General features: G+C 35.8%; 1 protein-coding gene and 1 pseudogene across 3 annotated transcripts in view; both read left to right on the forward strand.

The window, feature by feature from the left end:
* GPATCH8 (G-patch domain containing 8) overlaps positions 1 to 26,924 on the forward strand; it is a 96,914-nt gene that overhangs the window by 9,156 nt on the left and 60,834 nt on the right. Inside the window, exons 2-3 of one of the 2 annotated variants that reach the window (XM_082861373.1) lie at positions 15,095 to 15,169; positions 23,281 to 23,353. In XM_082861373.1, the coding sequence (XP_082717499.1) occupies positions 15,095 to 15,169; positions 23,281 to 23,353 (148 nt within the window). Of the gene's footprint in view, positions 1 to 15,094; positions 15,170 to 23,280; positions 23,354 to 26,924 lie in introns of those variants that run through there. The other variant, XM_082861374.1, reaches the window with a different exon arrangement.
* On the forward strand, positions 6,330 to 6,990 carry LOC309976004 (protein BEX3-like; annotated as a pseudogene). The gene has a single exon. The product of its transcript is annotated as a protein BEX3-like (transcript).

The following is a 26,924-nucleotide window of genomic DNA, read 5'->3' on the forward strand; positions in this document are numbered from 1 at the left end:
CTGGCACCTACAGGTTGCTCAGGTATTTGAATTAATGGTTAAGTAGAGGCATGTATGTAGGAAGGAAAGACTTCGTAGAGTCTAAGAAGAATGTCCAGACTTGGTGGCTCAGCTTCCTGCTGTGCTGTGGATTATCTAGGTTGACCTGTTAGTTCTGTAACATCCTAAAGCCAGTTGAAGGATATTTCAAGTGTGGAGGTTGTCTTATGGAGAGTTATAATCTCACTTTATTTTATATTGTATATAATTTCAGCAATCTTTTAGTTGTGAGTTTCCTTTTGTGTGACACATTGTACATACACATTGTTTTTCCTTGGACTAGTGCAGAATTTTTGTCAAACGTCTAAATAGATAGACATTTATCATACCAGCCAGTGGTGAAAAATAATAAGCATTGCTATGGGTCTCAGAGGACTTCTTTTTTTTAAATTAATTAATTTATTTTTTCTATCTATTTATGTCTATCTTTGGCTGCGTTGGGTCTCCATTGCTGCACGTGGGCTTCAGTAGTTGTGCCACGCAGGCTCAGTAGTTGTGGCGCATGGGCTTAGTTGCTCCGAGGCACGTGGGATTTTCCCGCACCAGGGCTCGAACCCGTGTCCCCTGCATTGGCAGGTGGATTCTTAACCACTGCGCCACCAGGGAAGCCCCTCAGAGGACTTCTTAACTATTGTCTCCATATCTTTTTGAATGCCTCAAAAATGGTTTACTGACTTTGCCTGCATTTCTGAAAAAGGCCGACTTCTCCTATGCGGTTTTAAAAAGTTCCTAATTTTTCAGTGTAATGAGTGTTTGGAAACCAGTCCTTTCTTGTTCTAGTCAAATTATCCAGAAAATTTGATACGTCAAACAGATGTACGTGTATTTTTAGATGAGTGTGTGATATGCTTATACCCTTGACTCAGTGTAATGTGTTTTCAAGTTCTTAGATATTTACTGAGATGATTTAGCCAGTTATCTTTCCTACCAGATTACATAGAGTTAAGTTTTATAAGTGAATTTATTCTTCTGGGTTACTGACTGGCCTCAACAGTGCCTTAAAATAATAATTCATTATTTTGTAACTCTTTAAATCTCAAAACCTATGCAGTAATACTGTAGTGTGATCATCTGGAATTTACAGCTGGGGAAACAGGCCTAAACCCAGAGAGTGGTTTGGTAATCTGCCCAAGGTTATACAGCTAGCAGACAGTAATGATTTGATTTCTGGTGTCTCTGACTTCAGAGATCTTTGGCTTTACGATAATATACTGGAAGGCACTGGAAATCAGACTATATCATTAAGAAAACAGTAGTGAAGAACTGGGGTTTTTGAGGAATTGACCACAATGGTGTTTCTGTCTACTTTCTAAATTGAAATAAATTTTAAATATACTAATAAAAAAACAATAATCCCCCAGAATGTCCTTTTTTTTTTTTTTTCTGGCCAAGCGGCTTGTGGGATTTTAGCTCCCCAACCAGTGATAGAACCCGGGCCCTTAGCAGCGAAAGCGTGGAGTCCTAACCGCTGGACTGCCAGAGAAGTCCCAGAATGTCCATTTCTTTTTGGATAGGTTTTTCATCCTGAGACATTTTCTTTCTGAATTAAGATAATACTAGAATTAGTTTATTTGGATTGAGTAGGGCAGAGGGAGACAGACATGAATTCTCATATTTATTTGTTGACAGAGGAGGACTGTTTTTATTCATAGATGAAATATGAAGCTGTTCTGTATGGCTCTGTCTGCTAAACAAAACTATTTTTGGTCCATGGCAGGTGGAATCAGCATCATTATACGTTTTGTATTTAGAAAGTCCAGATTATAAACAAGTATGTTATTTGAGTTGTGATGTAGGACTGTGATTAATATATACACTTGGAGACATTAGACAATCTCTAAGGGGCTAATGGTAAATACAGTACAAAAGATAAATTTTGGTTGGGGAGATTTGGAGCAGAGAGACAGGAACATCTACAGTATGCAGCTAAATAGCCAGAGCCAGGTGCTAAGATAGGGTTGGCATGAGTGTTACAATAAACTGCCAAAGATAAAACTTTTAAACTTGGCTCATACGTAGTCTAGATAGGAAAAGCCAGACAGGATTTAAAATCTCAGTCTGTATAATCCTTGTGTTAATGATTGATTTGACTATTCAGATCAGAACTTTGGATCTGCCGACTTTGACTGTGAGTAATGTTTTTCTTTTTTTTTTTTTAAGAAATGGTATTAAATTTTAATAGTCATAGGAATATGGAAGAGACTCACCTCTTTAGGGTCTTAAATATTGTGTTTTGCTATTTGAAATTATGGGCTGTTTGTTGTGATCCTTAAAGAATTGTCCCACACTTTTCTTTAGCTCTAGTTTTCCCTATTAATTACCGTATAGTTAATCACTGGAAAAGGTACAGCTGTGGGATTATGTGGATTCTGAAATTAGCACTGGTTAGCAAAAAACAAGATTATTTATATGGATAAATTTAGGGCAACCCCTGTCTCTATTTATATTTAAATGATCACTACAGCTAAATTTGTAATGAGAAGTTTCCACATTTGTCCTGTGCTTGGAAGCAGAATCCTTGACCTGTAAGGAACTAGAGCTACCATGTACTTTAATGACACGCAGGTCAGTCAGTTTCTATTCATTTGTAGTTAGACCTACCACAAGTTGATACTTTTTTGAGAGAAGAAGCAGTTGAAAGAAAGTCAGCTGGGTGTATGTATACATGTGTGTGCATTTAAAAATCTTTGACACATTTTTTGGTGTGTGCGTGTCTGATCTTTTTGAACTTACATTTCTGATCAGCATAAATGAAAAACTATATTTGAATTCTGAAAGCAGGTAATATTTAGAAAGGAAGAGTTGATTTAGACAATGGAATAAGTGTTCAAAGCAGTCATCATTGAAACCAAATTTTAAGAATGCTCTAACATAGGATCTGTGAATTTTCACTAGGGTGACCCAGTGTTTGGTTTATGCTTCTTGTCCTGGCTAATTAATAACGATTAGCACTCCCTTTTACTCTCAGAGTGCCCTGGTTTGTATGATACGATCATTTTACCTCTAACGGGATTTGAGAGATCTAAATGTGGTTTTGAAAGCAGGGTAAAGCAGAAAAAATTACTTCTCTTCAAATCCCTGTTGAGGTCTTCAGATAATCGGATGCTATAGACTATTTTTGGAAAGAAGGATCTTAGTTCATCTGAATGACTTGAAAAAAATTTTTGTGGGGGAGAGAGGCAAGAAATAAAATATCATTATCATCATCATCATCATCATCATCATTGCTACTACTATCATAGTTTGTGCCCTGGGAGTTTGAAATCACTTTTTATATCCCTTCCTTTGTTCTTCGTTTTGCTTTTCTAGTAACGACATTCAGAAGGGACAAAAGGATTCAGAGTGAAAAGTTAAACCGCTTAACCTCAAAGACAACCACTATTTCCAATTATATGTGGGTTCTTTCAGAGTTACTTAATATATACAAGCATTCTCCATTCTACCTTTCCAACGGTAGCATGCAAGCACATTTTTCAGCACTCTAATTGTTTTCTCATAATAATATGCTTTCAATAATAATAATAACTAAAAGATTTTTGTTTTTATTTTAAACTAATTTATTTTAAACTTATTTTAGACATAAGGAATGGTCCCAAAAATAGTATAGAGGGTTTTGGTATATCACTGACCCAACTTCTCCTGCTACAGTATTTGTACAATAACCATAATATAATTATCAAAACTAGGAAATTAACATTGGTAAAATAATATTAACTAAACCATAGAGCTTATTTGAATTTTACTACTTTTTCTACTGATGTCCTTTTTCTGTTCCAGAATCCCATCCAGGATTCCACATTGATTACATTTAGCTATTCTTGGCTCCTCTAATGTATAACACATCCTCAGTCTTTCCGTGTCTTTTGTGATAACTAGGTTTTTTTTTTTTTTTAATTTTTATTTGGAGTATAGTTGATTTACAATGTTGTGTTAGTTTCAGATGTACAGCTATACATATACATAGATCCACTTTTCTTTTTTTAAAGATTCTTTTCCTATATAGGCCCTTACAGAGTATTGAGTAGAGTTCCCTGTGCTATACAGCAGGTTCTTATTAGTTATCTCTTTTATATATTGATAACTAGGTTTTGACTAACTCTGCTTTCTATAGGGAATATTATTTCAGAATTATGGAGGCAAGGTTATTTTTTTAAATCTTTGGGCTTTGTATGGGAATGTAGTGGAAGGAATATGAGACTAAGAATCAGAAGCCTTTGTGAATTTGTGACAATCTCTGTATCCGTTTATGTATCAGTTCTCTTGTTTGTAAAATAGTGATGATAAAAAAAAAAAAATCCCCTAAATTCAGCTGATTCCCAGATCCTGTATTGAGTATCTCACGAGCTTATCCTAATAACCTTAGGATGAGGTTTCTAAAGGTATTTTATAAAACTAAAAGAAGCTGTACATGTCTGTGTGTATGGAGTGGTATTGACCCTTCCCAAAACTTTTTTTTTTAAATAAACCTTTTATTTTAGTACAGTTTTAGATTTACAGAAAGATTGCTAAGATAGTACAGAGTTCATATATATACACATAACACCTCATATACTTTGTGCCCATTTTCCCCTGCTGTTAACATTTTACATTAGTATGACATATTTGTACTAAAGAGCCGATATTGATATAGTAGTAGTAGTAGTAGTAGTAGTAGTAGTAGTAGTAGTAGTAGTAGTAGTAGTAGTAGTAGTAGCAGCAGCAGCAGCATTTGGCCTCACCAAGAGGCATGTGGGATCTTAGTTCCCTGACCAGGGAACGAACCCGCACCCCCCTGCATTGGAAGCGTGGAGTCTTAACCACTGGACTGCCAGGGAAGTCCCTTAATACATTATTATTAACTTTATTCAGATATCCTTAGTATTCCCCTAATGTCCTTTTTCTATTCCAGGATCCCATACAGGATATCACATTACATTTAGTTGTCATGGCTCCTTAGACTCTTCTTGACATTGAGCAAAAATTTAGTTAATGTTATAATTGTCATTAATTTTGAGTAATTAATACTTAATAAGTATTTCAATTTATCATAAGTACCTATATATATTCTCTAGCTCAGTGGGGCCCTATGCTTATGTTTATTGTATATTTGTTTAATCTTCTAAAGCAAACCCTTTGACTTGTACATTTGTGTTTGGGGCATTGTTAGATAAATTTATGACTTACTTGATATAAAAGCCTTCATTAGGAGCATGGATCCAAAATTTAACGTTGTTCCTATAGGTAAGAAAGATTTGCTTTAAATGATCTGTTTTGGGGGAAACAAGGGACTGCTTGCTTCCTTTGCTAAAGAAAAAGGAAGAGTTTCATATATCTTCTTTGACCACCTTCATGCCCAACAAAAATATAGTCCTTCTTAACTCTTCTTTGAGGAAGGAGCTATCTAGTCTTCAAGGCAATTCCCTCCAAATCTCCATTGTCTTTGATCTTTTCCAGCTCCCCCTTTGTTTTCTGTATATTTGGTCCTCCTCCCCACTTCCTTAAAAAAACTTAATAAACAGTTTTAAAAAGCAAATCTTACTATACTACTCTCTTTCTTAAAGACCTCCACTAGCTGCATATAGCGTAAATCATAGATCAGAGAATAAATCCTGTGCTCTACAAAGCCAGCCTTACACTTTTCAGTAGAAGAGTAGAAGAGTCTCCACACTCCACCTGCACCTGGCTATGATCCAGCCCCCCTCCGCTTTGAAGTCTTGCTTGATACTCCTAGTCTGTGCTCCCCCAGCTCTTCATTTACATCTCTGTTATGGCACTTAACCATATTGTAATTCACTGTTTAGCTATTTCCTTCTCCATAAGGCATATTCCTTAAGTCCAGGCACTCTTTCTTTATCTATGTGTCCTGTGCCAGAACACTTCCTAGTAGATGACAAAAAATTAGTGAATATTACGTGTTGGGTTAGAATAACATGTCCTTTTATGTAAATAAAGAGAGAAGAGGCTTGTTTATACAAGATGGTTTTTTAACTGTTGTAAGGACTCAGTATTTCCACATCCTTGCCCTTGTCCCCTAATTTTTTCAGTCTTTTGAAGGTGATTTGTGGGATTCCCTGGTTGTCCAGTGGTTAGGACTCAGTGCTTTCATTGTGGTGGCCTGCGTTCAATCCCTGGTCAGGGAACTAAGATCCCACAAGCTGCGTGGTGTGGCCGGGAAAAAAAAAAAAAAAAAAAGGTGATTTGCACTGTTCAAATTATGCCCTTAATGGGGTGTTTTTTGTAAAATACTTTTTCCCAGACATTCTGTTAGACTCAACTTGTAGGTAGAACTTTAATCTTATTCCTAGATATAGCATGTAGTCCAATAGCCTCTTGTCACAGGTAAGGAAGCTTTGTGCTAATAACGTCTTTAATTTTTTAGAACATTGTGCCCCCTTTATTAAAATGTATTATTAAAAACAGTAATACAGGGAGTTTTCTGTGTGTGTGCTTGAGGCAGGAGGGGTGCACTCCTGCTGCACTGGCTACAGGAGTTGGGGGGTGAGCTTGGCGGTGACGTGGTGCCCTCACATGACTGGGAGTTGCAGAGCAAAGCAGCCTTCATCCCTCCAGGGAAAGTGGAGCAGGTCTGTGGGTATAAGTGTTGCGGTAGTGCACTCGTGGCGAGAATCGGAGAAGCAAGAGACAGCAAGGATAGGCCTAGGAAAATGAAGAAATGGAGCAGCCCATGCAGAATGGAGAGGAAGACCCCCGCTTTGGGAGGGGGCGAAGGCCACCAGCCAGCAGGAAATAATACACAGGGAAAGGCTCTCCGAGTTGCCTGTAATTTCCAGTGGGCCATACCCAGTAGACAGGTCAGTGATGGGATGGGTGGAGATGGAAATGTGAATGGACGGGATGAGAGAAATCAGGAGAAAACTTAGGGAGCTGCAGTTGAGGAATTGTCTTTGTATACTTGTAGGGGAGCTCTCTAATCACCATGACCATCATGATGAATTTTGCCTTATGCCTTGACTCCTGCCATTTCCCTTGAGATTAATACTGTGATTCCCAATGTTGTTTTCTTTTTCCTTTCATTTTCCTGATATGCCTTTACTGATCCGTTTGCTGTGAACCTTATGTAATTTCCATGTGTCAGGTGTTACCAGCTTCTAATTAGAGATTGCCTTGGCACCCAATCTAAGTTTTTCTGTCAACAGTACAGTTTCACCCATTCTCCTGGAAAAATGTGAAGTTAATAAAACAATTAAAAAGCTTCTAAAAAAGCAAAAAAAAACCAAACCCCCAAAACGAAAACAGAACAAGTAGTACAAATATAAAAGTGGATACTGTTTAAAAGTTCAGGCTACATTGTAACAAAGTAAAAAGTGAAAGTGCTGCATTCTCCATTTCATTTCTTAGAGGTAATCATTGTTATCAGTTTTACAATTTTGTAGTCAGTTTTTTTTTTAAAATAAATTTATTTATTTATTATTTATTTTTGGCTGCGTTGGGTCCCCGTTGCTGCGTGCAGCTTTCTCTAGTTGCGGTGAGCGGGGGCCACTCTTCATTGTGGTGCGCAGGCTTCTCACTGCAGTGGCCTCTCTTGCTGCGGAGCTCGGGCTGTAGGCGTGTGCGCTTCAGTAGTTGTGGCTCGCAGGCTCTAGAGCGCAGGCTCATAGGCTTAGCTGCTCCGTGGCATGTGGGATCCTCCTGGACCAGGGCTCGAACCCGTGTCCCCTGCATTGGCAGGCGGACTCCCAACCACTGCACCACCAGGGAAGCCCTGTAGTCAGGTTTTAAAATGGACATACTGTTTTGAAGAAATGCTTTAGAAATTTTGACTACGGGTTTACTCAAGTTATTAACTTTTTTTGTTGCTACTTACAAAAAAATATAGACTTTATTTTTTAGAGCAGTTTTAGATTCACAGCAAAGTTGAGCTCAAAGTTCAGAGTTCCCATATATCCATTCCCCCCTTCACATCAACTGTCATCAGCAATTCCCACCAGAGTGGTACATTTGTTACAAGAGGTGAACCAACATTGACAAATGATTATCAACCAAGGTTGTAGTTTACATTAGGGTTCACTGTTGGTGTAGTTCAGTGGTTTTGACAAATGTAGTATAATGACATGTATCCACCATTATAGTATCATACAGAACAGTTTCAGTGTCCTAAAAATTTCCTATGCTCCATCTATTTATCCCTTCTTCCCCTTTAAGCCCCTGGCAACCACTGTTTTGTTTTGTTTTGTTTGTTTGTTTGTTTTAACTGTTTCCATAGTATTGCTTTTTCCAGAATGTTACATATTTGGAGTCATAACAGTATTATAACCTTTCAGGTTGGTGTCTCTCACTTAGTATTAATAATATGTATTCAAGATACCTCTGTATCTTTTTGTGGCTTGATAGTTCATTTCTTTTTAGCGCTGAATAATATTCTATTGCATGGATGTACCACGGTTAATCTGTTCGTCTATTTGACATCTTGGTTGTTTCCAAGTTATAGCAATTATGAATAAAACTACTATAACTGTCATGTGCAGGATTTTGTTTGATAAAAGTTTTAAACGCATTTGGATACCAAGGAATGCAATTGCTGGATCGTGTGGTAAGGCGGCTATGTTTAGTTTTGTAAGAAACTGCCAAACTATCTTCCAGAGTATTATTTTGCTTTCCCACCAGCAGTGAATGAGAATTCCTGTTGCTCCCACATCCTTTCTAGCATTTGGTGTTTTCAGTGTCTTGGATGTTAGCCATTCTAATATGTAGTGCTATTTCATTTTAACTTGCAATTCCCTAACGAAATAAGATGTTGAGCATCTTTTCATATACTATTTGCTATATGTATATTTTCTTTGGTGAGGTATCAGTTTAGATATTTTGCTCAGTTTTTAATTGTTGGTGAGGTATCAGTTTAGATATTTTGCTCAGTTTTTAATTGAGTTGTTTTCTTATTGTTTGAGTTCTTTGTATATTTTGGATAATAGCCCTTTATCAGATGTGGTTTTTTTTGCAGATATTTTGTCCTGATTTGTGCCTTGTCTTCTTATTCTCTTGACAGTGTCTTTCACAGAGCAGAAGTTACACATTTTAATAAAGTCCAAACTTATAAATTATTTCTTTCATGTATCATGCCTTTGGTGTAGTATGTAGAAAGTCAATACCAAACCCAGGGTCACCTAGATTATTGCTAGCTTTTACTTGATTTTCATGTCATCACGTTTATTTTGGTGGTAGATGAAAGATGTTTTATGCTTCACCACCAAGGATTATTGGCTTTGTGGTTAACATTTTGCTTTTGTGAAAATTGATGGTAATTATGTTTTTGTAGTAACAAATTTTAAATGTCAGCCTTTTTTTCCTATAGGGTACATTTAATTCAGTTTAAATCTGCAAATTCGTGGAATTTTAGACCAAGAAACAACATAAAAGAGTGTCTAGTTCAAATTCATTTTATAAATGAGTACAGAATGGATGAGAACTATAACATGATTTGTATGAGATCAAACAGCAAATTAGTAATAAAAATAGGACTTAGGGCTTCCCTGGTGGCGCAGTGGTTGAGAGTCCGCCTGCCGATGCAGGGGACACGGGTTCGTGTCCCGGTCCCGGAAGATCCCACATGCTGCGGAGCGGCTAGGCCCGTGAGCCATGGCCACTGAGCCTGCGCGTCCGGAGCCCGTGCTCCGCAACGGGAGAGGCCACAACAGTGAGAGGCCCGCGTACCACAAAAACAAAAACAAAAACAAAAAAACAAAAAACTAAATTTTAGATGTTTGTCAGATGTTTTTCTTCAGGTATACTTACCAGCTCCTGTCACATTTGCTTAACACTGCTTAATTCTTGTCCACATAGTCTTACACAGTCTTTTTGATTTTTTCCCCCTTCCATTTAATTTCAAATTAACATATTTCTATATAGTTTTAAAACTTTTGTGATGACTCCCTAATTGTTGCATTAATAAAATAGTATTAAGCTCTTCCCCTGTTGGACATTAGTTTCTACTTTTTAAAATATAAAAGAAGTGTTACCGTGAATATCATCTGCAATTTAAATTTGTAATAGCTGTGGAAAATGTGATATTCTTCTCCCAGTGTTCCCCCTCTTACCTTTTCCTTCTGGGAAAAAAGTCACAAAGTAACGCAACATAATGCATAACTATATTTATTTATTTATTTAAACATTTTTAAAAATTACTTTTTATTGGAGTATAGTTGCTTTACAATGTTGTGTTAGTTTCTGCTGTACAGCAAAATGAATCACCTATACATACACATATATCCCCTCCTTCTCAGATTTCCCTCCCATGTAGGTCACCACGAGCACTGAGTAGAGTTCCCTGCTCTACACAGGAGGCTCTCATCAGTTGTCTACTTTGTACATAGTATCAGTAGTGTATATACGTCAGTCCCAATCTCCCAATTCCTCCCACCATCCCCTTCCCCCTTAGTATCCATAAGTTTGTTCTCTACGTCTGTGTTATAACTATATGTATTTTTGAATCAACACTATTTAAAATACATTTCTGGGGAAATATTTTAAAATCTATTTTAAAGTGGTATTGATTCAAAAATACATATAGCTTTCATTTTAAATATTGAGAGGTAAACATAAAATGATTATGATTTCTATTAGGGTATGAGTATAAGAGTATTTAAGTATAAAGTTCAAAAGAAAAAAATATGCAGTTAAAAACGGGGCCTCCATCTCATCTCTTGTCTCTTAGACACTTAGGTTTCTGAGTTAACCTCTAGAATCGGCCTCGTATGTATTCTAGAGCTGTCTGCATGTTTTTTACTTTGTTTTATTTAATTTTAAAAACTATCAGTAATATTGATTTTTATTTTAACACATGTATAGATGCAAGTAACTACCACTATAGTGTGTTTACAGAATAGGATTTAAGCTTTTTTAATGCTTAAAAAATATTTTTTTTAAGGGTGGAAATGTAGAAATACTGGCTTTTCCCACCCTTTTTCAGTTTTTTAAAAAAATTAAAGTATAATTAAGATATAGTGAAATTCACCCATTTTATTTATTTATTTATTAAAAATTGAAGAATAGTTGGGGCTTCCCTGGTGGCGCAGTGGTTGAGAGTCCGCCTGCCGATGCAGGGGACGCGGGTTCGTGCCCGGGTCCGGGAGGATCCCACATGCCGCGGAGCGGCTGGGCCCGTGAGCCATGGCCGCTGAGCCTGTGCGTCTGGAGCCTGTGCTCCGCAACGGGAGAGGCCACAACAGTGAGCGGCCTGCGTACCGCAAAAAAAAAAAAAAAAAAAAAATTGAAGAATAGTTAATTTACAGTGTTGTTAGTTTCAGGTGTACAGCAAAGTGATTCAGTTATACATATAAATATTCTTTTTCAGATTATTTTCCATTATAGGTGAAATTTACCCATTTTAAATGTGTATAGTTTGTGTTTTAACAAAATGTGTCATAGGGGACTTCCCTGGTGGTCCAGTGGGTGAGACTTCACCTTCCAGTGCAGGGGGCCCAGGTTCAATCCCTGGTTGGGGAACTGGATCCCACATGCATGCCGCAACTAAGAGTTCATATGCTGCATCTAAGAAGTCCCGTGCAGCAACTAAGACCCAGCACAGCCAAAATAAATAAATAAATAGGTAAATAGATAAATAAATAAATATTTTTAAAAACTGTATCATAGTGTAGCCACCACCACAGTCTACAGCTCCTGTCAACCACTGGTCAGTTTTATTTTCTCTAATTTTGCTTTTTCCACATGCTATATAAACAAAATGACACCTCAGTATGGTTTCTTTCACTTAGCATAATGTGTTTGAAATTCATACATGTTTTTGCTTATATGAGTAGTTTTTTCCTTTATATTGCTGAAAAATAGTCCATTGTACGGGTGAACCATAGTTTTTAAATCCATTTCCCAGTTGAGGGACATTTAAGTCGTTTCCAGACATTCACAGGCAGGTTTTGTGTGAACGTAGGTTTTTCCTTTTACTTGTGTAAATACCTAGGGACAGTATTGATGGGTTATTTGCTAAGTATATGTTTAAGTTTATAAGAAACTGCCAAACTGTTTTCTAATGTGGCTGTACCATTTTACATTCCCACCAGCAATCTATGAGAGTTTCTGTGCAATTCCATCAGCACTTGATATTGTTGGGGGTTTTTTTTTAAGCTATTTTAATAGGTGCATAGTGGTATCACCTTGTGATTTTAGTTTGTATTCCCCTAATGATTAATGATGTTGAGTGCTTGCCATCTATATATATTCTTTGGTGAAATGTCTGTTTAAATCTTTGCCTACTTTAAAACTGAGTTTTCTTATTATTGTGTTTTGAGAGTTCTTTATGTATTTTGGATACAGGTCTTTTGAGATTTGTGAATATTTTCTCCCAGTCCAGGTTTTCAATATTTTCTTTTATAGATTGAGCTTTTGGGGTTGTATCTTAAGAAATCTTTGTCTCGCCCGAGGTCACCAAGATTTTCTCCTGTATATTTCTTCTAGAAATTTTATAATTTTAGGTTTTACATTTAGGTCTGTGATACATTTTGAGTTATATTTTTATTATGGTGTGAGGTATGGATTGAGGCTCATTTTTTTGCATATGAATACCTAGTTCTAGCACCATATGTTGAAAATACGTATTTCTCTGTTTTTGAACCTTTGTCAATCAGTTAATCATAAATATTGTAAATCAACTGTACTTCAAAAAAACATAAATGTGTGGATCTTTTCCTGGACTCAAACTGTATTATTAATGCTCTTTTGTATTGTGTTAGATAGATGCAGAATGATTTGAAAACTTAGCTGTGTTTAGAATCTGGTATTTATGAACAGTAATTTGTAGGGAATTCTCTGGTGGTCCAGTGCTTAAGACTTTGCGGTTTCACTGCCGCCCCGGGTTCAATCCCTGGTCGGGGATCTAAGATCCCACATCCTGTGTGGCTCGGCCACCCAAAAAAAGATTTTGCTAATGATTCATGATCTATTTGGAAAAACTCGAGTTATTTCTCGTGTACTAAGGATGAACTGGAATGGGTTTTCCCAGATGGCATTTTCTTTTTTGTAGAATTACTTGGTAGTTCACTAATAATATCTGTTTAAGTGTTTGTGCTTTTATTATATCATTTTTGATAGTGATAAATTTGGGAGCAGTTCTTCTTTGATTTGAAACACGGTTGTCCTAAGTTAACTACTCTAAAGATTTAATTATTTTAAAAATAGTACCCAATTATTGTTGGTAGTTTGAGATTATCCTTTTTTTTGTTTTTTTTTTGTTTTTTTTTGTTTTTTTTGCGGTACGCGGGCCTCTCACTGCTGTGGCCTCTCCCGCCGCGGAGCACAGGCTCCGGACGCGCAGGCTCAGCGGCCGTGGCCCACGGGCCCAGCCGCTCCGCGGCACGTGGGATCCTCCCGGACCGGGGCACGAATCCGGGGCACGAATCCGCGTCCCCTGCGTCGGCAGGCTGACTCTCAACCACAGCGCCACCAGGGAAGCCCGAGATTATTCTTTTAAAATTAGATCATATCAAGCTATAGAATGAAAGAGAACTATGAGATTTGGCTGGACATTGGTGTTCTATAATACTGTGAGGTTTGAGTTAATCTAATTATCTGGATATTTATTATTTCGGAATTTAGCTGTACTTTGCAATTAACACCTTTTAAGTAACTGTTAAACTTTTAAATGTTGGAATAGAAGTTAAAATGCCAAGAGGCAGGTGTTATTTTAAAGAGATCGTTGGACAAAATATTGAAGATTAAAACTTTCAAGATTCAGACTTTCAAGATTGATAGCTATTTTTTCACATTTTAGTGTTTGTTGATGATTGCTTTTTCTCATTCTTGGAAGGGATACCTGCTGTTAAATCCTATTCCATTTTTAAGATTAGCTTTTTGTCTTTGGAAACCCCACTCCTGTCCTATTACTCCTTTCTTTTTTTGGATAGACTCTACCACACAGTTTTATTATTTTTAATGTGGTAAAATACACATAACATAAAAATTTTCATTTTAATTATATTAAAGTGCACAGTTCAGTGGCATTAAATACATTAACAGTGTTGTACGACCATTATCACCACTGTCTAGTTGCAGAACTTTTTCTTCACTACAAGACCACCATTCTTCTCCTTAGGGACTTCACATTCTGGTGAGGGAAACAAGTAACCTGATGTTTATGATACAGTGTGGCAAACTATATGTTGGAGTTGCTATCATTAAGCTTTATTCTTTCAACTGAAATTTTACTTTGAAAAAGCAAAGTGATTTTTGGTTAGGTTAACATTCAAGTTGTCATACCACTCCACACCTGAATTAAATTTAGGCTAGACTGAAGTCTTTAGTCTTTTGACTTAGGTCAGTTCAGGACTCACAAATCCTCATACCCTCTACTTTGTAACACGAAGGAAACTGGAAAATTGATACTCTGATTTAAAGCCAAAGTATGGGCTCTTCCTTTCTCATGGAGCAGAGAAAACCAGGATTAGAGAGAATTTCCTAGTTGTCTGCACCTATCCTCAGTTGAGCTGTTTTGACTTATTCTAATTGCAGTGACAGCTTGCTTGATTGTGGTCAAATATGGCATTATACAGGCATGCTTATCTCTTTTGGCACATCATTAGAGGAATAGCTGTATTTGGGATACTGTGTCAAGAGATTGTTTCTGAATTCCTTGAAACTTTGGAGTTAGAACTTGATGATTTAAAGTTGAATGTTTTAGCAGTTTTAGTTAAAAGCAATGTTGTCAACATTGAAGAGTATTGTGATACAGATTTTATTTGCATTCTGCCGTTAGGGTTTATTTTCTGTAGCACAAGATTGTTTAGGAAAAGTGAAACACAATACAGCCCTTTGTTTTTAAGATTCTGCAGTCTTCCTAATACAGTCAGCCTATGAAAGAGTTGATAGCCCAAATGGTTGATAATGTTTTAGTTAGCAGTTTCAATGTTCATCATAGGAAGACGAGTTCACATTATTAGATCTAGACTTCTGATTGTTTTTATAAATTTAAGAAAGTCTGAATTTGTGGCATAGTTTGATTGTTTACGGAAAAAGAATGAAAAGTTAAAATAACCCCTAGTTTGATTAGTTTTACTAATAATTTTGGCATTTATTGCTTTCAGAAAAAATAACTGTTGTCTTGTTTTTTCAGGGTAATCACTTTGATCAGTATGAAGAAGGACATTTGGAAATTGAACAAGCATCACTTGACAAGCCTATAGAATCGGTAAGATCAGTGCTTAATTTTGGGTCACAGATAGGTAGTGTTCGTGTGACACTTGATGTGAATGAAGTTAAACTTATTAATAACTTATAGTACAGTTTAGAGGTCTTGCATGCCCTACAGTAATCAAATAGAATTTGGGTTGTAATCTAATATTTAATATGTTGGGAAATCAGTGAAAAATCTAGAGACAATTTAGAATTTCGATGGAAAAATATCATTTTTGGCCCATACTGATATCCTGTTAAAGATAGCAAGTTGAAGTTTAGTGTTTTTGTAAATTGAATAAAGGAGTAAAATGTATTTTGATCCTTTAAAAAGCTTCACCTTTCCTGGGCAACACAATCATGTGTGAAATGTTCCATTAGGAACAGTTAAGGACTAATATGTTTTATTTACCAGACTCTTGTGAAACATGGTAATTTTGGTTTCTGTGGCTTGAGATGTCTGGTGTTTGTCAAAAGTTGATTGTATCTTTTCACACAACTTAATTTTAAATATTGATGCAAAGCAATAGAACAAGGAGATTTATTTTCCTGACTCTTAACTTTTGAACATTATTTTGAAAAGCCCTTTATTTTCAGATTACACAGCCCATTGTTAAAATGTCTAAACTTGTCAGTATTGTCAGTATTTAATATTTGTGCTTAAGTGTACGTATTTAATAAGGGTTTCAGGAATTTATTGGTTAACTTGAATGAAAAATCATCAAAGAGAGAATCTCTATAGCAGTTAAGACATCCCCCTTCTCCCTTTAAGAAACACTAGCTTCTCCTCCTCCCTCAGGAAAATAAGGCAATTTAGAGAGCAGATATTTTAACTTTAGCTTTTATTTTCATAACTGTACCATAGTAAAGGATCAACATATATTTATGTTCCTAATTAGGTTGGTGTTGTGTGTGTTTGTGTGTGTGTTTAGATGTTTACAGAAATTTACACAACTTGGGGTGTTCGACATTTTTCTTCCACAGCAGTTGGCCCATATTAGCTAAGCAGCCATGATCTGGTTTGTATTGCACGGTCTGCCTTTTTTTAATTTCTTCTCTAGGGTTTCTTTCTCCCCCACCTCCCCTTCTTATTTCTGTTCTTCTGGTCCAGTGAACACTGCATATAGTACCTCTGTCTTAATGTGCTGGCATGATGCTAGACTTAGGCATGGCAGTAATTGATGACGCATGTGATAATGCTGCAGAGGGAGAATTCACACCTGATGTGCTGAAAGCCCAGTCTTGTTTTGATTTAAGGATAAAATGCCAAGCCCACTTTGCTAAGTTAAAAATCACTGAAGTTGTTGCCTTGTTCTATATCATCTTGGGAATTATCACAAGGTAGAGTTTTACAATAAAATCTGTAGGCTAGCTAGGTCAATACCTTGTACTTGAAAAATAATTTAATTTTTCCATTTTATTTAAATGTTTCTTTGGGTCAAAGTTTAAGAACAGATAGCTGTCAGAAGAAAGGTCCAAGTACCATATTCTACAAGGTACATGGTTGGTTAATATTATACAAGCTATAATTCTGTGGGTACTCTAACTCAACAGTAGCAGGAAATTTAGCTAGACTAAGTTTGCAGCCTAGTAGTCATTATTATTATACTCAAGAAAGTTTTTTTAAAAGCAGTAAATTAAATGATATTTAACATTTTAAAGCCTTCTTTTAGGGCTACCTTTAAAGATTTTTGGAAAAGTCATTCCTTTGGCATGTGGGACTAGTGCTCTTTTTCCTCTCACACTGTCCAGGAATTTTTCTAGCACATGTCATAGGGAGAACACTATCAGAATTCAGTCGGACTGAGTAATCTCAACAAGTAGGAGTGGAATTGATATATGCCTTATTTATTAAATGGTTATTATCTTCTCCACTAAAAATAGCAAATGGTATATAGTACTCAGACTAGATATTTATATTTTTATGAATAGTTACATGTTCAGAGATGTATATTAATAAATTATACTTACAATGAAAATTTACTCCGGAAACACATTAAAATATGCTTTATTTGTGATGTGGTAGTTTAGGTAGTAGGGGAGAGGAGCTTCATAGCCGACATGGTGTTAGATAGAAGTGGGACAAAAAGAGAGGGATTTTATTTCTGTTACCAAATCATTTGGGGATAAATTTAAAGTTTTAAAAGAAAGTCCTAAAATGATTGGCATCAAAATAGGTAGTGTAGTAACCCCCAAGTGCCCTATCACCTTAGGAATGCTCACCAAATAAGTGTATATTAGTTACATGTCTGGCTGGCTGGCTATCTTGTTGAGCTATCTTGTTTTTAGGGGGAAATGGCGTTGTTTCTAACACACAGAAAGAGTCTCTGCTGAATTAAAATCTTTCTCTGCAGCAATATCTATTGAGAGGTGCTGACTGTTTTGCTACAGCATGCAACTCAAAAGTGGCTGGAAATATGCAGCTTTGGGAGTCTACAGATCACTGCAGGAGCTAAAGGTCTAGTCATTTTTTTTTCTAACAAAGGTAATCTGCAGCAGCTGGTAACCGAGGAAGTCTCTGCACAGGTTTGTGCCAAGAATATGCCCTTGTGAAGGGTTATTGTGAGTATAGGATTAAGGTCCTTTGGTTTTGTAATAGGGTAAATTTGTTGCGAACCGGCAAGATGGGAAATGAGATACAAAGATGTGATAATGCATTATGCTTTTGGTAAACTTCTGAAGCTTATTAGCTTTGTTCCTGAGATGATTACAGGTGTTTCAGTTTCAATCAGGAAATGTTTAAAACACATCAAAATCCAGCATTTGTAAAGTATTTCATAATCTTTGTTATAAAGTTTTATTTTCCCTTCTTTACTTCAGCCAACCAGATATCTTTCAGTGAAATTTCTGGTCAAGAATAAAACACTGTTCTAAGAAAATTTTTAAAGAATTGCCAGACAACTTGATTATCTGAATTAAAGGAAAGTAGGAAGTATTAATATTTTACCCTCATTACAAAAAACTTTTAGAACTTATATTTTAAGTTATTGCTTTATGAGATTTTTAGGTCCCAGCTATAATGATGACCTCTATATACTTAAAGATAAAATGTCTAGAAAACAAATAAAACTTAAACTAAAACCATAGGCCAGTCTAGGATTCCACCATAGATCCAAGAATTGGTTGATGTGATTTAGGATATATGGTCCTTTATGATCTTTATCATAGAAAGAAGATGAGAAGTCAGATGGGAGAGTGATTATAAGCTATCCAAAAGTTAAAATGCCTGCACCATAGACTTAAAATATGTTGTCATTGTTGCAGCTGGAAGTAAAACTACCCATCAGCCATTACTTGGTTTTTGCTCTACCTGACTGATTAAAATTCTGTCTGTATAGTTGTCAGGTTGACCGAGCAGGTTTTAAAAATTAATGTTAAGTTTTCAAATTCCAGTTGCTGATGTTTCCTTTGCATATCTAGGGATTTAGAAGTATTTGTATAAGTGGGTTTTGTCATGTTGCATATCTGTTTAGATCTGTGGACTCCACTAGTTCCAAACTGTAACTCCGTAAGACTGCTGATTTGACATTTAGCAGTGACCATATGTGGACTGCACTATAAATAATGTGCTTCTTGGAGCTGAATGGTGTAGCATTACTATATGGCTTTTCTCTCTAGTCTTCATTGTGTCATCTGTAGTGAGCTATAGATTTTTTTGTTTTGGGAATTTTTACAACTTGTTGTTTGCATGGGTTCACCTAGTAGCACTTGGTTTTTGCTTAGAGTCTTTAATACACAATCAGCAAAGCTTACAATCCACTCAAGAGACTTGCCATTTTTGTCACTGTTGAAAATGAGCTAAATGGTATAAATTGAATGTGGCTGTCAACTAAAAGAAAATTCAGTGTGGAATTAGTATTCATCTAGTCACTGACATAATTGTAGTATAGTTTTCTCTTGAGACATGATATTCTATTTCCTATTAAAAATGTGGAATCAGCCCCACACGGTGAAGTAAATTTTAATCTGTATTTTGGCAGGCTCCCATTATACAGATTGGTGGTGCTGTTGCCAAAATGATCATTGTTACTCTGGTGGTATACAGCTTCATGGAGCAAAGTTCCTGGGAAAGTTTTCTACTTGGTATTTAATTAATAAAAATGTCGAGGAATGGATGAAACAATAATGAGTTGGTTTTTTGTTTTTGTTTTTTGGCTGGTATTGTGTTTTCAGCATATTGGTAGTTGTTTATAATATACATTTCTTGCTATAAATGATGTTCCCATTTAAAAATTATATTCTTTCTCACATATAATACAGAGGAAAAAGGGTTAAAATATGGCACTTTAATTTAATTTAATTTAAGTTTAGAAATATAAAATTTAATTTATAAATATAAAAATATAAAATATATATAAAAAAATATAAAAAAAATATAAAAAATATAAAATTTAATTTAATTTAAGTTTAGAAATATAAAAAATGTAAAGGCCAATTTACATAATCTAGGTGAAAAAAGTTTGAGTTTTTAGGTCAGCTTCATAGTTTAACCAAAATTAAGAAAAACTTCATGCCTAGCCAAAGAAAATGCTGCACTGCCACCATTTTTGGAGTCTCAAGCACAGAGACTAACAGATAGGTTGTGGGAGGAATTCTCTGGTGGTCCAGTGATGAGGACTCTGCACTTTCACTGCCGAGGGCCCGGGTTCAATCCCTGGTCGGGGAACTAAGGTCCCACAGGCCGTGCCACACGGCCTGAAACAAAAAAAACAAACAGGTTGTGGGAGCTCTGTGAATCGTGTGGAAAACCAGCTTTTTGCCTACTTCCCTTGGGCAAAGTTCAGTTGCTTTATTAATAGTGTATTTCCCTGCATTTCTTCCATGTGCATTTAAATTATAAACAGCCTGTCACTGTACATGCCCCTTTGTTAGTCACAAACCAGGCTGTGTTAAAAAAGAAAAAATAAAATCTATTATTTATTTTTGCTTCTATGAGATTATAACTAAATCGCAAATTATATATTTTATTTAAAAATAAAAAACTGAAAGTTTTTTAGTGACTATTACAGTGACCAAAATAGTAAATTGTTACTATTTCAGAAGTTAAATAGTACTCATTGCCCATGTTAGGTCTAGATTACCTGTTAGGACTACAAATTATTTACTGCAGTTTACTGTTATAACATTCACGGGAATAATTGGCAACCTAACCAGAGAGAGTAGATTAATGATTTTCACGGGCTGGCCATTGAATCCCTTGCTCTTTCACAGTGAAAGTTCAATGAACATTTTGATCACTTCAGATTAGACAAGTCTGCTTTGTTCTACTTTGTTATAAGGTATTTTGGTGTGCCTTTCTTGTTACCCATCATCCTTAAGCCTGTTGGAGTTTTGACTAGTGTTTATAAAACTTTTTTCTTTTTTTGGTAAGAAAAAGGACCATAATGAATACTAGTCGTTTCTCCAGAGTCACAGAACTGCCTTTTTTCCTCCAAAAGCAGATAGGCTGAAATGATAGGAAAGGTTTAGATTTTCTGTAGTAGTCATTCACTTAATCTAGGAGGTTGGTGAGGGGAAGACTTTCTGGGAGATACGCCTATTATTTTTGTTGCGTTTGTTATAACTGCAAGGACACAGAGTGGCATGTTAATAATTTTAATATAACCCCTGACAGTTCATTCCCTGTGCATACTTGGGGAAGTAGATTTAATTAAAGAACAGTTTTCACCTAAAGTTTTAGAAGAGAAATACCACTGCCATTTTGTATCAATAGTTTTTTTGAGAAGGTGACAGCCATCTTGAGTGGTTTTGTAAAAGTGGTGCTAATGTGTATAACCCTAAATTTTCTTTTTCCTCCTTCTCCCTTTAACATTTGCTTCTCCTTTCACTGTTGTCAGTCACAACACGCTGCTCTTGAATCTCTCAGCTGGTCTTGACTCGTGAATTTACTTATGCTTTCACTCTTCTTTAATAAATACATTAATTGCAAGCAGTGAATTGAAAACAAGACAAAAAAAAAAAAAGACCGTTAGTGATTGGACAGTTTCTTACTTTGTGTTACATTTAACTGTTCTTTTGACAGCCCAGTTTTTAAAGCCAGGTTCGTATGGAAATGCTTTCACTCCACTTGCACTGCTTTTGGAAATAGCATACTGCTTCATCTGTCTGTTTATTTTAGTGCATTCATAATATAACACAGCATAATGTCTCATCTCCACTTAGCCAAAAGAGTGAGTTTTCTTAAATTAAAAAAAGGGACAACAATTTTTGTCAGCATGGTTTAATACCGTAAATCTGTGCCAAGTATAGTTACAAAATTAGTCTGTTAAAAAATTAAACAATACTTCCATCAGCTACATAATCTTAGAGTCATTCTGCTATCCTTGTCCTTCCCATAGTTAATTCAGTTGTAGGAGTTACGATGATGTAAAACAATGATTTTATGTACAGGTAAGTTTATTTCCACAGTAGTATTATAAAGGCCTCTTTATCTTCCTTTTCTGCTAACATTACTTGTATTAAGACTTACAAAAATTTTTTTAACGATAAAGTTATTTATAAATAGTTAGGCATTCTATACTGGGATTACACATAGCTGTAGCATTTTCTCATTCTCTTAAGTTGCTAGCAAAAAATAATCTCTAGTGACCTTTTGTGCACAGTAATGATTTTGTATATATAGGTTTAAAACAATTGCATGTTTTGTTTTAGAAACAGACTTCTCATTATCATTTGCCACCTTTTTGTTTTTTTTAAAGTATCCCGATCTTTGTTCCTCTGATCAATGAAATTCAGCCCAGTTTTCCAGTTGGCATCCTGTCATAAACTCATAGAAGGAAGTTGACCTTTTTTTAAATTTTTAAACAGAGCATTGGGGAGGCTTAATTTTCCTTTTGTAACTTACTGTCAGAGAATATAATAGTGAAATAATTTTTTTCTTTCCTTTGTAACTCCGAAGAGCATTTTACCGTTGAATATGGAGCTGGAAGATAAAAGCAATTTAATATGAGATTTGATTCTAATTCAGAGACTAATTGGTTTAGTTGACTTCATAATTTGATTTCAGGAAATATGAGATTATTTTCAAATGGTGATACCCAATTAATGTTATAAATTACATTTTAATGCATACAGAACACTTTGTGTTTAAAATTTTTAAATGTTTTCTTTTGGATGAGTAACATCATTTTATCTTATACAGTGTTAATGGTTATTTTAGCTTTGTCTCTGTACTTCGCAGTATTTGTAAAAAGCAAAGAATTGGACAAAGGTCTGCAGAGTTTTCTAAGATCTTGAACCCTTACACAAAAGCTGACATTTAATTGTTGTTTCTGGTGTCTTTTCATGTGGTTTACATTGAAAGATCTTTTCCACTGTGCTCCTAGGAAGATGAGACATTATGTATATTGGTTTTTTTCCCCTACATGCACTAATGGTTCTTTACTGTTAACTTACTGCTAGGCCTGTTTCATTCTAACATTTTAGTATTTTTGTTAGATTACATGTTGAAATGCATCACTCAGTCTGTGCTTGAGCTCATTTTATTTTTCTGTTTAATCAATTTAATTTCTTATTTTACTAACCTCACTTTTTTCAGTTTAATATTGGCTGCATGCTAGTTAAATATTTATATTTATATATATATTAAAAAACCAATCAAGTCTAGCCTGGATTTTGCTCTGATTGTGTTTTCATTTCTAGTGGTGGGGCAGTCTTACACTTACAACTTACTTTGTATCATGAAAGCCTGACACATAAGCAGAATAACTAAACACAATGTAGATTTTCTTTAAAAAACTTATAAAGTGGTGCTGTCTAGGTGGTGGATATGATTGTATAAGTACCTTGATTTTTTGCTTTTTAATGTTAGTTTTAAACTTCATAAATGTATTCTTCCCCTTTTCCCCTTCCCTTTTTTCTCCTTTTAAAAGTGTTATGTACAAAAGTTGCCCAGCACACCATCAGAAAGGACCCTTACCCTGTATGTTCTTCCCATATAAAATACTAGCCAGTATTTCTTTTTACATTAATGCCCCCTTTATTGGGCACATTTACCCTATTATTAGCACCTTTTTGCATGCATATATGTAGAATTATCTCTTGTTCATCACCTGTTTAAATATCACTAGGAAGGGAAGAATATATTATTGGAATATTTTTGGTTTGTCTCTCTGTTCTGTCTGTCAGGATAATATTGGACATCGCTTACTCCAGAAACATGGGTGGAAGCTGGGCCAGGGATTGGGAAAATCTCTTCAGGGTAAGTTTTTTAAATATACCAAAAAAAAAAAAAAGAAAGAAAAAGAAAATGTTTCTGATGGCAGATCTTATGCCTGAGTATATTTGTTGTCTTTCTTTAAAAAGTGTTTGGGTTTTCCCACTTGCCTTTTACTCCCCAGAATAGTCTATTTTTCCTGTGACTATATTTTAAATCACTATTAAGCTAATAATTTGCAAGAGTAAGCTGCTGTGTCACAAATACTTTCAGATCAGACATACTGTGTGTGGCTCAACCTGTTTTAAGTTTCTTTTGGTGGAGGTGATGGGTGGGTGGAGGTGATGGGTGGATGAAGTAAATGAAGTACATAGTATTGGAGTGTGCTTTCTTTGTATTATTTAGTGATGTTGTATGGTGGCTTCAGTATTATAAAGAAAACCATTCAACAACAGAGTTTAATTTTTGCCCTCCCAAATTCTCCCTGAAGCTGGTGATTGCCCTGGTTCTTTTTCTGTAAGCAGAATCCATATAGTAGTAGAGAGAAAAATTACCCTATATGAAACATAAGATGGAAGCAGAGGCTTCTTAGGGTTCTCTGAGAGGCCATTTCTCAAGTTCAGATCAGTCTCTGGGGAAGGTATGGCTTAAAGTTTCCATTGCATTTATTTTTTCTTTTAACTATACTAACCATTTGGATAACAAAATACTAACATATCTGCTTCTGAGTTCTTGCTAGTTGGAAACCAACCAACCAACTCCATTAACTTTTTAGCTCCCTCATATTCAAGGGCTACTGTTTGTTCTTTGCAGATGTGAACACTACCTCAGAAATGATGGAAATCATTGCACTTCTACTTCTGGTCATGGAGGGTCTTGTTGTATAAAGGGATCTTTGGGGAGAGGGGCGCTACTGTTGACTAATTCTTTGAATTTGGGAAATGAATTTCCACAATTTGAATGGGAAGTCTGATGATCAGTTCAAATGTGTATATTAAGGGGCACAAGAGGACAGGACATGAAGCAGGATGTTTCAGTCTTTAAAACCTTTGCTTTTTATATTTTACATCCACAAATTCTATTCAGTGGTAACACAAAGGAAATGCTCAAAAATATATTTCAAATTAATATTTATTACTAAGCATTCATCTATTCTTTTGGGCAGATAGAAAGATTTGATCACCATTAAACTTGTTTTCCAGTGGCGTAAGAACTTATTGCACACGATATAAAGAATACAGTTGAGAGCAATTAGTATGGCATAGACCATAGATTTTGTAAGAGTCCAGAAGAGAGAAAGGTAATCAGGACTAAAGTAGAAATGACTTCTTGATAGGATTAGTCCCAGTGGTTTGCATAGTTAAGTGTTGGGTTGAATTGAATGGAGGCGATAGTTCAGAATAAGGTCTGAAGATTGGATTTGATCTTTCCCTACTATTTGAAACCTCTCTTCCTATTCAGAGATTCCCAGGAGCATTGCTGATTGTTACTCTCTTTGTTCAGGGACACAAGGGAGTAGAACTGGGGGGCATTTCATAGGGGCTAGCAAATCTGTTTGAATCCTAGAATTTTTCATTGTAAGCATCAGAGACTTTAAAGTACAACTAGAACCTGCAGAGGGAAAGAGAGTGAGGGACATACAGACGGTGAGTTTAAGAAAGGTGAGGTAAATGGATACTCACCTATTTTTGGGTGATGGAAAATTATTATTATTGCTTCATTTTAAGAACACTTTTGAATTTGGTTCTCTTTAAACTTTGAGCTCCTTGAAAAGAGAAATTAGGTTTTATCCATATTTCACCTTCATCTCTATGGTGATAGGAATGTAATAAGCACTCAATAACTCATAAATCCATTATTTATTTAAAATAACAGGGAAATTTGAAGCCTATCTTTTTTTTCCTTTTTAATTGTGGCAAAACCCACATAACATAAAACTGCCATCTTAACCATTTTTAAGTGTACAGTTCAGTAGTGTTTACTAAATTTACATTGTTGTGCAAAAGCCCATCTGCCTTGAATGGCTAGTACAGCCTTTACCCTTCAAAAAGAATGGAACCTTATTCTATTGCCAATATTAAGGGGTGACTTTAATTGTCTTGTAAATGGCTCTTTTATTTTTTAGTGTCACATTCAACGTTGTGCAGGCATTGTGCTGGTTTCTCTTACATAGCTCTTTCTGTAATACCCACATGATTTGACCTAGAATACAGCCACATTTATGGTATATTGAGGTAATTCATGACGATTTTTTTCATTGTACCAAACCTTTTCTATAAATAACCACTGAAGAAAGCCCTGTTGCTCCACTGAAAATCATGCCTCCTTACTATTGTATAGACCAGTCACTGCAAATAATTTCTAGGCTCATGGCTTTGTAAGTTCTTTGCATTTACTCGTTTATTGTCAACCTTTAGTTCCTTTTATTTGATTTTAAGGCTCTAACATTTTTGACATGCAACCATCCACTAAATTTAAACCTGCTCTTTTTAGGATTTTTTTGTTAACGTTTAAAAATTATTTCGACCCATGCAAGATTTTCACAAAGGGTGCCAGTCCCTGGGGCTACAGTGTATATAACTTGTCACTGGATAGGCTGGAGAATAGGGCATAATAACTCTGAAGCAAAATTATCTGTGGTACGATAGAAATTTAAACTTTGTAAAGTGGGTTTAATTTTGTACTTGAATTTCCCTTATTATTCACCTTTTGTTCTCCCCTAGTATTTATTAAAATATTTCAAAAGTTAAGAAAAAATAGGAACTTGTGTGTGTGTCAGGTAAGTGATTATTAGTGTTAAAAAAAATAAAAGACCTGTAGAAAAGATATGTTGACAAGATGTCTGAAGGAAGCAACATAAAGAAAGGCCTGGGCTTCCCTGGTGGCGCAGTGGTTGAGAGTCCGCCTGCCGATGCAGGGGACATAGGTTCGTGCCCCGGTCCGGGAAGATCCCACATGCCGCAGAGCGGCTGGGCCCGTGAGCCATGGCCGCTGAGCCTGTGCGTCCGGAGCCTGTGCTCCGCAACAGGAGAGGCCACAAGAGTGAGAGGCCCGCATACCGCAAAAAAAAAAAAAAAAAAAAAAAAGGCCTGTTGATGAGAAATGTTATGGACAGTTTTTTATTATAGAGGCAGAGGATGTGTTTAATTTGGAATAAAGCAACAGCAAATGATAGTTGTATTTTGTGGCTGTTGAGCTGGATTTGGTTCTTGAAATTGTTTTGTAACCTTCTGGCAGCTTTGAAATGGAATGGAATGTAGCTCAGAATCTTTATTTTGCCATGAAATAGATAAGTAGGTGTAGCCCAGAAGTGGTGCCTGAACTTCCTTTGTTATATTGTCTAAGCCCTTTGATGATTTGGCTGATTTTTTGGTCACAAAGAAAAGTTCAGTACCTGAGAAAAATGAATGAGGTGTGGTATTATTTCATATTTCACGCTGTCTAGAGGGTTCAGTCAGTAACAGACAACCAACATTTACTGAGCTAATAATGTATTCTAGTTATACCAGTTGTAAATAGCATAAGCCATGGGCAAAGTAGATAAGACATCATTCTTGCTCTTCAGACTTATTTTCCAGTCCCCCAAGTCTTGCTTTTTAAACTTACTGTATACCTT

Source organism: Leucopleurus acutus, assembly GCF_964270905.1.
Source record: "Leucopleurus acutus genome assembly, chromosome: 19".
In the NCBI taxonomy this organism is placed as follows: Eukaryota; Metazoa; Chordata; class Mammalia; order Artiodactyla; family Delphinidae; genus Leucopleurus; species Leucopleurus acutus.